At 48.1% G+C, this 12,246-nt stretch overlaps 1 protein-coding gene across 8 annotated transcripts in view; it reads left to right on the top strand.

Annotated features, from left to right (window-relative positions):
* The window catches only part of Myo7b (myosin VIIB), a 93,613-nt gene that overhangs the window by 45,899 nt on the left and 35,468 nt on the right, over positions 1–12,246 (top strand). For all 8 annotated transcript variants that reach the window (XM_063258818.1, XM_063258816.1, XM_063258817.1 and 5 more), the window contains exons 9-14: positions 1,026–1,179; positions 3,322–3,398; positions 4,889–5,008; positions 5,233–5,375; positions 11,080–11,290; positions 11,451–11,586. In XM_063258818.1, coding sequence (XP_063114888.1) covers positions 1,026–1,179; positions 3,322–3,398; positions 4,889–5,008; positions 5,233–5,375; positions 11,080–11,290; positions 11,451–11,586 — 841 coding nt within the window. The remainder of the gene's footprint in view (positions 1–1,025; positions 1,180–3,321; positions 3,399–4,888; positions 5,009–5,232; positions 5,376–11,079; positions 11,291–11,450; positions 11,587–12,246) is intronic.

Genomic DNA, 12,246 nt, shown 5'->3' with positions numbered 1-12,246 from the left:
ACACCACTAGCCTTCCTTTGGCCCCCTCTGGACTGACAGAGGGCTGCTGGGAGTTGGGTCTCAGACAGTCATTATTTGCCTTCTGCATCCATCCTGGCTGGTGCCTTGAGGCCACAGTAGAGCCAGAAAGCAAGCCCATGGGAGTGTGACACAGGCAGCCCACGGGAGTGTGACTCAGTGGCTCACAGGGAAGTAGATGAGTCCCACCTTTAGGTCTGTCCTGTGGTCACTGCCCCAAGCCTTCCCCAGCACTTGCCTGGACCATGGCAGTATATCCCTGAGGGCTGCCCGGTTGCTATTCACACAGCCACAGGGCAGCTGCCACAGCTGTGTGTCTGCAGTTCAGTTATTTGCCAGGAGTCCAAGCTCTTGGTTCCTCCCAAGAAAGACCCCTCCCTCCGGCACCACTGCCTCCCAATTCCAACCCCAGCACCTTGGGCACAGCGTCTGCCTCTGCCTTGTACTCTTTCTCCCTCCATGGTCCACACTCTGTTTCATGTGGCTCTGAGGGTTAGCATGCAGGGCCAGCTGGGGCACCTGTCACCGTCAGAACACTTACTGGCTCCTCTTGGATGCACAGTTCCTAGAGCAGGTCTGGGCTCACCGTGACTCAGTTCCAGTGTAGAGCCCAGGACCCAGTCTGTGGTGAGCTTTGGGAAGTGTTTGTCAGAGGAGCAAGCCCACAGCATTCCCTGGCAACAGGCAAGGTGGGTTGGAGCACAATCAGAAGACGGATAGAGGCTCTGAAAAAGGAACAACTTGTTTGAGGTCATACAGTGCCCAAGGGCTGGTGCTGGTGGCCCAGGCACTCTGTGTCATGGCATCCTGGTTCTGACTTGGAAGGACTCCTTGTTCCGAGCTTGCCCCTGGATGTGGTCTTTCGAAGTCTACCTGAGCATGTGAAGTGTGACTTCTCAGGGGCCTCAGGCTGAGTTTCCAACCTTGCTTGGTGTCTCAGCCTTGCTGGCTCTGGGAGGATAGGAGGACCAGGGTGAACCTATTCACTGAAGCACTCTGTATCTCAGGGAAACTGTACATCCTGTGAGGGCCTCAGTGACTCCAAGGACTACGCTCACATCCGCTCAGCCATGAAGATCCTCCAGTTCTCTGACTCGGAGAGCTGGGATATCAGCAAGCTTCTGGCCGCCATTCTCCACCTCGGGAACATAGAGTTTATAGGTAATGCTGCCCCTGCTCCCACCCCTGCTACCTCCAGGGAGAAGAAACCAGGGGATTGGGATGTGGGGGGAACGTCTCGGGGGGCACACTGGCCCAAGGGTCCTGTGCGACTTGATCCTGGGAAAAATGAAGTTATGATTTGGAGGCCACAGGGCAAGGGGAGATACCAAAGCTTAAGCCCCTCAAAGGTAGAGATTGTGGTCAGTCATTCTCTCTTTTTTGCTGGGACTCCAAAAGGCTATGCCTTCATGTTAAGCATAAACAAACCCATGCACAAACTAGCAAACCTGTGTGTGAACATCAGAGTGATTTGGGAATTCGGGTGCCCTGGCCTGTGAGAACACCAAGCACCCGATGGAATTTATGAGCAATCACAAGGAAAGCAGCAGCAACCTAGGCCCTTAATGATTCCTCCTCATAATTTTTCAAGCGCAACATCTTGCATGCAGCCAAAATTAAATAGGAACAGGGAGATAAGGTACCATGAGCAAAAGCCAGCAGGAATTTTAAGCAATAGTAATAGGTCTACAAAAATTTCAGGTATCGGAATCACTGGACACAGGTCACAGAGTAGCTCTGCTTGCTAGAAAAAGAAAGAAAAGAGAAAGCCATGCTGGAAAATGTGGACAGAGAATTCAGAACTCCAAAAAGTGGCACTGCATGTTTTAAAAGAAACCAAGCAGCAATGCTAACATTAAAAACATTAGGAACTCAATGGGTAGGTTCAACAGCGGGGAGCAGGAATGTCACAAGTAACTTGGGAGAGGCAAAAAGAAGAGAAATAGAAAGGCAAAGGGAGGAAACTCAAGGATACCGTGAGAAGATGCAATGAAGTGTTCACCGGAGTAGAAAGGGGAAGCAGATGCAGAGTTTGGAGAGACCGTGCCTTGTTCTGGACACCCATTCACAGAGCGCTGGGGAAAAGACAGATTTTTTAGGAAACTGTTTTGGGTGGCAGGGAAAAGAGGAACCTGGGTCCCGACTCCAAGTGAAGGGCGTGAGGGCAATCCATCATCATCAACCAAAACCCGCACTGCTGCGGACGCTGCCCAGCGGGGCGCTGAACGGGAAAGAGTATCAGAAACCCAGTCTCGAGAAAGCGCCCTGGGCACAGAAGGCCGGCAGTGAGGTCACATGAAACCTAACACTGACCACCGGAACTAAGTGCTGGAAGGGAACTATGTTTTTTCCACAAAAGTTGAAAAAAAATGGTGTCCTCTAGGGGAAGGAACACTGTCTTCACAAGAAGGGACAGCAGAGGGCTTTTTGGTATTGGCAGGGTCCATTTGACTTTACTGTTACATGATATTGACTGTATTCTTTACAGCACATCTTTGTGTTTGAGGCACTTTTTGTTTTTTTTGAACAAAGTTTTACTACGTAGTTCGGGCTGACCTTGAGCTCATTTTGTAGCCCAGGCTGGCCTCAAACTCCTTGATCTTCTTGCCTCAGCCTCCCAGATACTAAGATTACAAGCATGCACCACCATACCTGGCAGGGCACTTTTTTTATCTGGATGTTTTATTTCACAATTTAAAAAAAAATTTTTTTTAATTTTTTGTGCAGTCCCAGGGACTGAACTCACGACTTCGTGCTTGCCAGGCAAGCACTTACGCCACTGAGCTAAATCTCCAGCCAGTTTTTTAAATTTAAAAATGAACCACACCTGCACCCCCAGCCTGGCATGCCTAAGTGGATGCTGACCCAAAGAAGAGAAACTGGAAGTGGTCAGAAAATATCCATTTGACTAAATGAACAAGCGAATGCTCAAGTTTCTATAGACACGATAGTGGACAAGAGCTGGTGGCTCATCTTCTCGCATGATAGACCCCAGTTAGCCCTGTCAGCCTGTGCCTACTGTGCTTCCCGGTTCAGTCTTCCCTCCCCAAATAAGCCTGAGAGTCCTCCAGTGTCCCCTTGACCTGCTCACAAGGTGGTGCAAGCCATGGTTGGTGTCACTCATTCACAGCTAAGGTGCTCGTGGTGGCTGTCACTGGGGACATTCACAAGGAGAAGGTCCATGGAAGGAGAGGCCATGGCTTACCGCAGGCATAGACATTACTGAGGTGTTGATTAGGGGCTGTCACAGGCCTCAGCCTTGCCCCAACAGGGCCCCACTTAGGAAACTGCTTCTCTTTCTAGCTGCCATCTTTGAGAACCTGGACTCTTCTGAAGTGATGGAAACGCCCACCTTCCTTGCCGTGATGAGGTCACTGGAGGTAACCCAAAGCTAGGCAAAGTGCATCACATCGCTAACTCCCTCTTGGTTTTTGGTTGCTCGCTTGTTTCTGCAATTCTGAGGTCTTTGCACAGAGATATCTCCCCTGCCCATTTTGACTTTATACTTTTGAAAGTTTCAGGGCACTAAATTACTCGGGCTGGGCTTGAACTTGTGATCTTCCCACTTGAACTTCCTAGGATTACAGGCATGCACCATGTGCTCAACTTAGCCGTTTTTGTGAGAAGCGCTAGGGGGCCTGAGTTGATAGATCCCTGGCCTTAGCATCATTCCCAGGCCCCATCTCACCTCCCTGCTCTTCTAGGTGGTGCTCGGCCTGTGTGCCCCAGAGAGCACTGTGAACTATTAACCCTGCGCAGAGCAGGAGCTTTAATGAGGCCTCTTCTTCTTTCTCTCGTGCTTCCCACACTCAGCCCTCACTCTTCCCCCATTGAATCCCTCCACTTCCTACTAGTGTACCTGACTCCACACCCACCAGAACATCCCTGCCCTGTGTCCTGGTCCCCAGGACTTTTCCATAAATTGGGCTGTTCTGGGAGAGGGGCATGTGCCAGCAAGTGCCCAACTCATGCCATCGGCCCTCCCTGTCCTCCAGAGAGCAGAATGAACCTTGATGGGGAGTGAGGGCAACAGGCTCTGGGTGGCTGACGCTGAGGACACTAAGCCAGAACTAACACCAAGGATGGTTCTTCCAGAGATTAATAAACTCAGAAGCAAAAGCACAGGCCCATTTTGCTGTTAATGTTCTTTCGGTTCAAAGGTATTACTTTAGTCCATTTCTGCTGCTCTAACAGAGTACCTGATGCTCGGTACTCACAGAGAATAGTGGCTCACAGTTCTGGAGGCTGGACATGCAAGGACATGGTGCCAGCATCTGCTTGGTCTGACGAGAGCCTCAGAGCTGCACACCTACCCACTAACAGCTGCTTTCACAGCAGAGCCACTCCCTAGACTACCCAGTAACCTGGTCACCCATGAGCCCATTTCTGACTCACCTTCCTGAGCCCCATCTTCAAACTTAGGAGTTTGGGGAGTAAGCTTCCAGCACAGGAATTCTGGGGACACATTCACACCCAACATATACTCAGGAAGCTGGGGCTTTGCTGGCTCCGCCTTCCTCTTCTAGGGAGAGAGCCCAGGAATAGGAAGGCCCAACCCATCAGACTCCTGTGCTCCAGACCTGCAGCCTCCAGTGGGGGTGACCTGAGTTGGGCCAAGTCGCAGCCTCAGAGTCTGCCCTGCACCAGCCCCTTTCCTGGACCGTAGGGACCGTGCTGAGTTATGCTGAGTTATGCTTCCTGAGTGTTTGTGCCTGCACTGCCAGGGCCCTGGCTGCATCCCTTCCCCTGGCCTTGGTCACAGGGACTAACTGCCATCAGATCCTGGGTGTTGGTGTCTGCTGTGCAAGACACAGCAGGAGCGGGGCAGTCCAGGCGTGCTCCACAGGTGTGACCCTGTCATCCTTGCCAGGTGCAGCGCCAGCCCCTCCTGGACTGTCTGACCAGGCACACCATCCTCATCCGTGGGGAGGAGGTCGCCAGGCCCCTGAACATTGCCCAGGCTGCTGACCGCAGGGACGCCTTTGTCAAGGTACAGGGGCTGCTTCCTACCCTGCTGGTGAAGAGCAGGAAAGAGCAAAGATGGGTGGCCTGCGGGTCACAGGGATTTCCATCCTTCCTCGTGTCCTTTTCTTGCCTTGAAAGCAGAGGTAACACCCCTCGGTAGGTCTGTCACAGCCTTTCCAAGTAAAGTTGGAAAAGGAGCAGCTTCCTCTGTGCCTCAAAGCCCAAGGGCTCTACCCGCTGTCTCCCCAGGGCATCTATGGTCATCTCTTCCTTTGGATTGTCAAGAAGATCAATGCTGCCATCTTCACACCACCAGCCCAGGACCCCAAAAATGTGCGAAGGGCCATCGGCCTCCTGGATATATTTGGCTTTGAAAATTTCCAGCACAATAGGTATGAGGATCTCAGTCTACCTGTTCAGAAAATGGAAGCTCAGAGGCTTCCCTTTAGCTGAGCAAGGCGTCTCCCACCCTACCCTATCTTCCCGCACTAGGATCCGGGAGCTTCTACTTCCACTCACCATTTAGGCTGTCTGCCAGAAGGACAAGTCTTTCTGTGAGATGCCTGTGTCCCTCCCCCAGCACCCCGGTAGAAAGCCACATAGCTGGAAGCCTGCCCCCAGAGCCAGGCTGAGGCTCCAGCCTTTGCCACCATTCCTGAGCCATCAGCTCTCCTCATGAACCAGAGTGACTTATGACCTGAGGTCATGGAGATGATGGGAATCCCTGGCATTCAGCTGGAGAATTTGTAGCCTTCCCTGACTCTGGAGTTTGGGGAGGGAGTTAGGTAAGGCAGGAGGCCTCTGACCAAGCCCCCAGTGAGACTAGGAGCTAAAGAGCTGTGACCAGGAGGCATGTGTGACTGGGACAAAACTGAAAGGTAGAGTAGACAAGGGCGAAGGAGACAGGCAGGGGAGTCAAGCCTGGGCAGACAATGCCTGGCATTTTCAGGACAGGAGATGATCAAGTGGGAAATGAGGGCTGGGGATGTCCAGGAAGGAAGCGTTCAGGCATGAGCCACTTTCAGTTAAAGGACAGAGCAGGACTAGTTTCAGGAAGTCAAGGCCTCTGGGCATGGTCAAAAGAGCCGGGGACGGTCAGACCTTGGCGTGCCCCTGCCCAGGACCCTGTCTCTGGCCAGCAGTTGGTCTTGGGAGGCATTTAGATCTTGCTGTACCCCAGGGCTGGTGAGACACAAGCCACTCCAAGTATGGGCACATCAGGATCTCAGCCAGCTGGACCAGTTAGGGCAGGGCAGAGGGCCACTCACTGTGTCAGAGGAGAGGAGTACATTAAGCTGACTGCAGTGGGACCAAAAAAGCATAGCAAACTCCAGTGGTTTCTGGCCCAAGGGAAGATGACTGGAAAGTGGACCAAACACACCTGTGGACTTATTAGATGTGGCTGAGTGATTGGTTCTAAGGATCTGGCCAACTGTGCAGGGACACTTTCCTGAAGGAAGGCCACCTGTGGGCACCCTTGGTTCTGGATGTCAATTTGGTTATGACTTCTGCAAGGTTCAGGGAACCTCTCCAGGCATTGCACTCGGCCTGAGGGACCTGGGTTAACAGACATTGAACAAGAAGTTCCAGAAAGATGAGGTCCTGCCTTGAGGTGACCACCTGAGGAGGAGATGCCCAAGAGATCCAAAGGCAAACAGAACCCCCCAAGTCATGAAGAGTAGATTCTGCAGCAGGGAGGAATGGGAGCCCTTGGGGAACTGCAAGAGTTCCAGGCTACCCAGAGTGGCCCCAGGGAGGCTGCAGAGATGGCCAGAGCTTTCTCCTGTGGTCTCTTTCTAGATCTGAAATCAGTGGGAAGTGGGAGGATTTGAAGTGCAGGACAGGAGCTCATGTGAACATCAGAGAGCGCTCCTCTAGGGAGAGCAGAGATGAGACCACTGCTGTGCTCTGGGTGAGCAGTGAAGCTGGCCTGGACAAACAGTGAACACGAGGCACAGTGCTGGAGATAACATGAGCCACTTTGGCCACCAGGAGATGTGGAGGGACAGGGTCAAGCTTGATTCTTTGTTTTCTGACTTGAGACTGGGTGGTTGGTAGAGGAGCTGTTTCTTTTCTTTTTTTGTTTTTTTTTTTTTTCATTTTAAAGAGGGTGAAATTAAAACAAATGAATCATAAGAAAACAATTTAAGAAACACAGATTTCAAAGCAAGACCACCGGAGATCTTCACAATCATATTGTCTCTTGTTTTCTTCCAAATAGTTGTCCCTATCTTCACATACAATGAATTCATACAAAACAAAATAATGTAAAACTCATCAGAACAGGATGATGAAGGCATTTTAGGTCTTCAAGACCAGACAATAGGGAAGTCAACAATGGCTGCCGTAGTGTCTCTCGTTCTCTTCCAAATAGCTGTCCATACCTTTACGTATGTTGAAATTAAACAAAAGAAAACAGACTAAAATCACTCTGGACATAGAATAGTAGTGTTGCTAGATTTTATATCATGATGCTATGGAATTAGCATTGGATATCTTAGTGTCTCTTTTTCTTCAGAGTATCTGCTCGTTATATCGTGCATTATATAATCTATTCTCATAAACTGTTTAGAAGTTCTACACAAGCGTGAATCTCTACAAGTATATCTATCCTTCCTGTATTAGAGGGAAAAAGAAATAAAAACAAGACAACAAAACAAATTCCTAGAAAAACATGAAATGAAAAAGACATATAAAAGCACAATGCTAGGTGATCTACAGTAGTTACTATGATGCCTTGTTATTTTCAATAGAATTGTTTATATCATCAGGCATAATATAATTGAACATAGCACTACATAGCAATATTAATAAAAACAAAACATTGGAGACATTATAGGACTTCAAAAACAGTTAATAATCAAACCGGAATGGATATCTATTGCATCTTGTCATCTTCAGAGTAGTTGCCTCTACTCTTAGACTTGATACTATCAAGCATATCAAATTTGAATAAAATTAGTCAAGACAAAACAGCAGTCTAACAAACCAGATTCACATAAGATCAGTCATAGTGAGACAGCATAAGTAATACAGGGCTTTAGGTTAAGTTAATAGGAAATTAAGAATAGTTACCATAGTAGATTCTGCTATTTTGGGGATAGCTGTCTGTACCTTCAAATATAGTATGAATAGACAGACTGGAACAGAATACAATCAAACTGAACAGAGCGATAAGACTAATGTGGCTTTTAAATCCTGATACACTATTAACAATGTCCTCTGCCTTCCTTTTTTAGACAATTCCTCCTCTTTCCCTTTCTCAGAGTGCTTTGTACATTTTGGGTCCCACCAACTCCTTTAGTTTTTAGATTAGGGAGGCAACCTGCCATCTACCTAAGTGGTTCTGAACCTTTTTACTCCTAATCTTGATCTTGAGCTGTATTCCTTTACCTACTAAAGCCTCAAGGTTTTCCTTCTTTATAGCTGAGTGGTTCTCCACTGCACGAAAGTGTCATGACTTTCTAACCTATCTACAGCTGCTGGACCTATTTCTCTCTGGTTGCCTGTCACATAAAGCATTGTTTTCTCATCTTGGACTTTCAGTTCATTAACCCTCCTTCAGGTAGATTATATTTCCTATTTATAGCATCTCAATGGACCCTATCTCCTGATCTGCTCTGCCTGTGTTTCTTTTTGTTAGTTTATCAAGACCATCTGTGTTACAGATTATAACCAGAGTTCTCTGCCTCATCTCTGCTATGGTATTTTTCTGTCTTTGGTTGTCTGCTTTTCTCCTTCATTGTACTGCCTGCCCCATTCATTAAGGCCTCTCTGCCACTGTTGCTGGAATACTGGTGATTTTTTTCTCTCTCTTTAGAATGTCCTTCAGTTATTTTTTGTAGGGTTGGATTGGTGGTCATGAACTCTCACAGTTCCTCTTTGTCATGGAAACATCTTGCTTCTCCATTAATTTTGAGAGACAGTTTTTCAGGGTATATCAATCTGGGTTGGAGGTTATTTTCTTTCAGGGCCTGTAATACTTCACTCCAAGCTCTTCTTGACTTGATAGTTTGTGTCGAGAAGTCTGTTGTGATCTTGATGGGTTTTCCTTTATAGGTGATCTGTTTGTTTTCTGTGAAAGCTTTTAATATTCTGTTTTTGTGGTGGATTTCTGAGATCTTGATTATCATATGTCTGGGTGTAGCTGTTTTGGTTGTAGGTGGCTGGAGTCCTGTATGCCTCATACATCTGAATATCATTTCCTTTTCCTATGCTTGGGAAGTTTCCTTTAATTATTTCTGTGAATAGTCTTTGTATTTCATTTGTGTTTACTTCTACTTCTTCGCTCACATTTTTTATTCTTAGGTTAAAAATGCTCTTGTCGTCTTCTAGCCTTTGTATTGTTACTTCCTACTTCCTTGTTATTTTTAAGAGATATTTCTTTCACAATCACACATTGCAAATCTATCTTCAGGTTTTGAGAGTCTAACTTTAGTTTCTGTCAAGAAATTTTTCCAGCTTTCAATGGAGTTTTTCATTTCCTGGTAATCTCTTATTCTAGATTTTGTTTATATTCTTCATCAAAGGTTTCTCTCCTTTTTCTGGGTTCCTTCATTCTTCCATATGTGTCTTCTTGTGAGGTGCTTAGTATTTCTTTCATTAATCTTTTTATATCTTACTTTACTTGACTGAGAATTTCAGTTTTAAGTTCGTCTATGAGGTCACAAAGGTATTTCTTTATGTCTGCTAATGCTGTATCCAATATTGCATATTTGCAGCCCTTGATCTCTTCTGTATTTACCTCCCCTAGATTTATTTTCCCTGGGTCAGTGGCTGGAGGCTTTTTCTTGTTTCTTTCTCTTGTCATGTTTCTGGTTTCTTTCAAACAGGTGTATGGTGGAGGTCTCAGGCCCTTTCCATATTGCTTATGGTTTTTCTGAAGTGTGCTAGCTGGGAGATTGCTGCCCTCTCCAGTTTATTGTTGATCTGTGAGGTGCACACAGGGACGATATGGGCTGGCCCCTCTCCTCTGAGCCAGTCAACCAGCGAGTGCCTTCACTACGTTAGTCTGTGCCATGCAGAAGTCACAGGTTTGGGACAGTTTGGCCCCTGGCTATTGGGTCCCCAAGGGCATGATCCAGCCCAAGCAGACCCCACCAGCCTGCTTTGGGCGGGGACAGCCGACTGACGCCACTGGGGTTCCAGGTTCAGGCCCATTCTGCCCAACTCCAATATGTCATCCAGCCAGTTACCCGCTCCGTAGGACCAAATTCCTAGCATTCACCACAGGTTAGTGCAGCTCTCCATGTTGGTTTTGTTCTCCATTGAGCCGCATCCTCCCGCCAAGGGCCTTGAGCTCACCAACCTCTGATTTCAGTGCCGCTGTGTCATCTGACTCCAAGGCGTGCCGGCACAGCACGGGACCGGCTCCAGTGAAAGTGCATCTGATTCCAGCCTTTCATCCACGTTTCCTCTCTTTCTTTTTTTTTCTTTTTCTTTTTCTTTTTCCTCAGTTTCCTCCTGGGTAGTGAGAATCCTTCTCCTTTCGTCTGGTCCTCTCCATGGTATTAAATTCTAGTGTCTGGGTTGTTTTTCTCAGAGGCTTACCACGCTGCTATCTAGCTATTCACCACCTTCCCAGGATCTCAAGGAGCTGTTTCTTAAAGCATGGAACCCTGGGGGAAGGTCAGGCTGGAAGGTTGGCAGGGGTGAGGGCACTGGAATAGAGTGCACACCTGACCAACACAAAGGGGCTTGGCAGACAATACCAGGTTTCTGAAAGCTTGTCTCAATACCAAGTCTGCTGTCCCATGGGTGTTTAGCCCAGTGCAGAGGCTCAGTGACAGGATGGGCAGGCCTAGCCAAGGACCTGGGGGATTTTGAGACACCAAAGGCAAGGACCTGATGCTAGGTGGGCCCCTTGCTGCTCTTAGCCCGATTGCCATGGGATAGAAGAGGTGTTGGCAATGGAGGTAGAGGTGCAGGATGTGCAGGGAAATATGTGCCTGCATGCACAGGGGACTCTGCGTGTCCAGGGATGTGTATCTGTGTGCACAGTTATGTGCAAACAGCAGTGATTGCAGGACTCCCACAAGCTGTGGTGGGGACCCCACTGACTCTGCTCCACCCTGGATGATGGTGCTGTCTCCACAGCTTTGAGCAGCTCTGCATCAATCTTGCCAATGAGCACCTGCAGCAGTTCTTTGTGAAGCATGTATTTGCCATGGAGCAGGAGGAGTATCGCTCAGAGAACCTCACCTGGGACTACATCCACTACACTGACAACCAGCCCACCCTGGACTTGCTGGCTCTGAAGCCCATGAGTGTCATCTCCCTCCTAGATGAAGAGAGCCGCTTCCCAAAGGTGTGTGTCTGACATTCTACTGGAGCCCTTGCTTTCAAAGTTAGGGAACACCATTGGGATGGCCCGTATGTTCCCAGGGGTGCTAATATCTCTAGCAGAAATAATGAGCCCATTGTTGGACTCTGGAACCTGATTCCACAGAGCATCCCCCTTCTTCCAGGGGACAGATCTCACCATGTTGCAAAAACTGAACAGTGTCCATGCCAACAACAAGGCTTTCCTGAAACCCAAGAACATCCATGATGTCAGATTTGGCATTGCCCACTTTGCTGGTGAGGTGTACTACCAAGTGGAAGGTGAGTTCAGCCTTCTTCATGCCCTGCCATATCCAGAGAGGACTCCAGGAAACCATGGCAAGGCATTTAGAGGACAGGTTACTTTGTACATCTAGTAATGGGATGGTAAAATAAGTAGTATGGCTTTTACTGGAGAAAGGAAACAGAATGGGCCAGGCATCTGTTTTGGTAATGAATCTGTAGTTCACATACCCTGCTATTCATCTGCTTCAAATGGACCACTTGGTGGTTTTTAGTATATTCCCAGAGTTGTGCAATGATTGCTACAAATTTATAACATTTTCTTTACCCAGAAGAAACCTTCTATTAGCATCATGCCCAGCCCCCACTCCCTTTCCCCCCAGCACTAGGCAGCAGGTGACTCCACCTCCCCACATATGCTGCCTCAGGCACTCAGGTGACCTGTGGTCTCCTGTGGCCAGGTGCTTTCGGTTGTCATAAAATTTTCAAGGCTTGTCTATGTTGTTACTTCAGTTCTCTTATTGTAGAATAACATTCTGTTAGATGGATAGACCATATTGCTTGTTTTTTAGCAGTTGATGGACAGTTGTGTTGTTTTCACTTTCTGCTGGCCCTTGAGCCCATGAGTGTCATCTTTGCACAACACAGCTATGAATGTTCATCTACAGGGTGATCTCAGGGTGTCCCCTTCCTGATGGG

This window comes from Cavia porcellus, unplaced genomic scaffold (assembly GCF_034190915.1).
Source record: "Cavia porcellus strain 051 isolate PalLab524CR breed Dunkin Hartley unplaced genomic scaffold, mCavPor4.1 scaffold_12, whole genome shotgun sequence".
Lineage (NCBI taxonomy): Eukaryota > Metazoa > Chordata > Mammalia > Rodentia > Caviidae > Cavia > Cavia porcellus.
The sequence above is the reverse complement of the archived record's forward strand: the minus strand, read 5'-3'. Positions and strand labels throughout refer to the sequence as shown.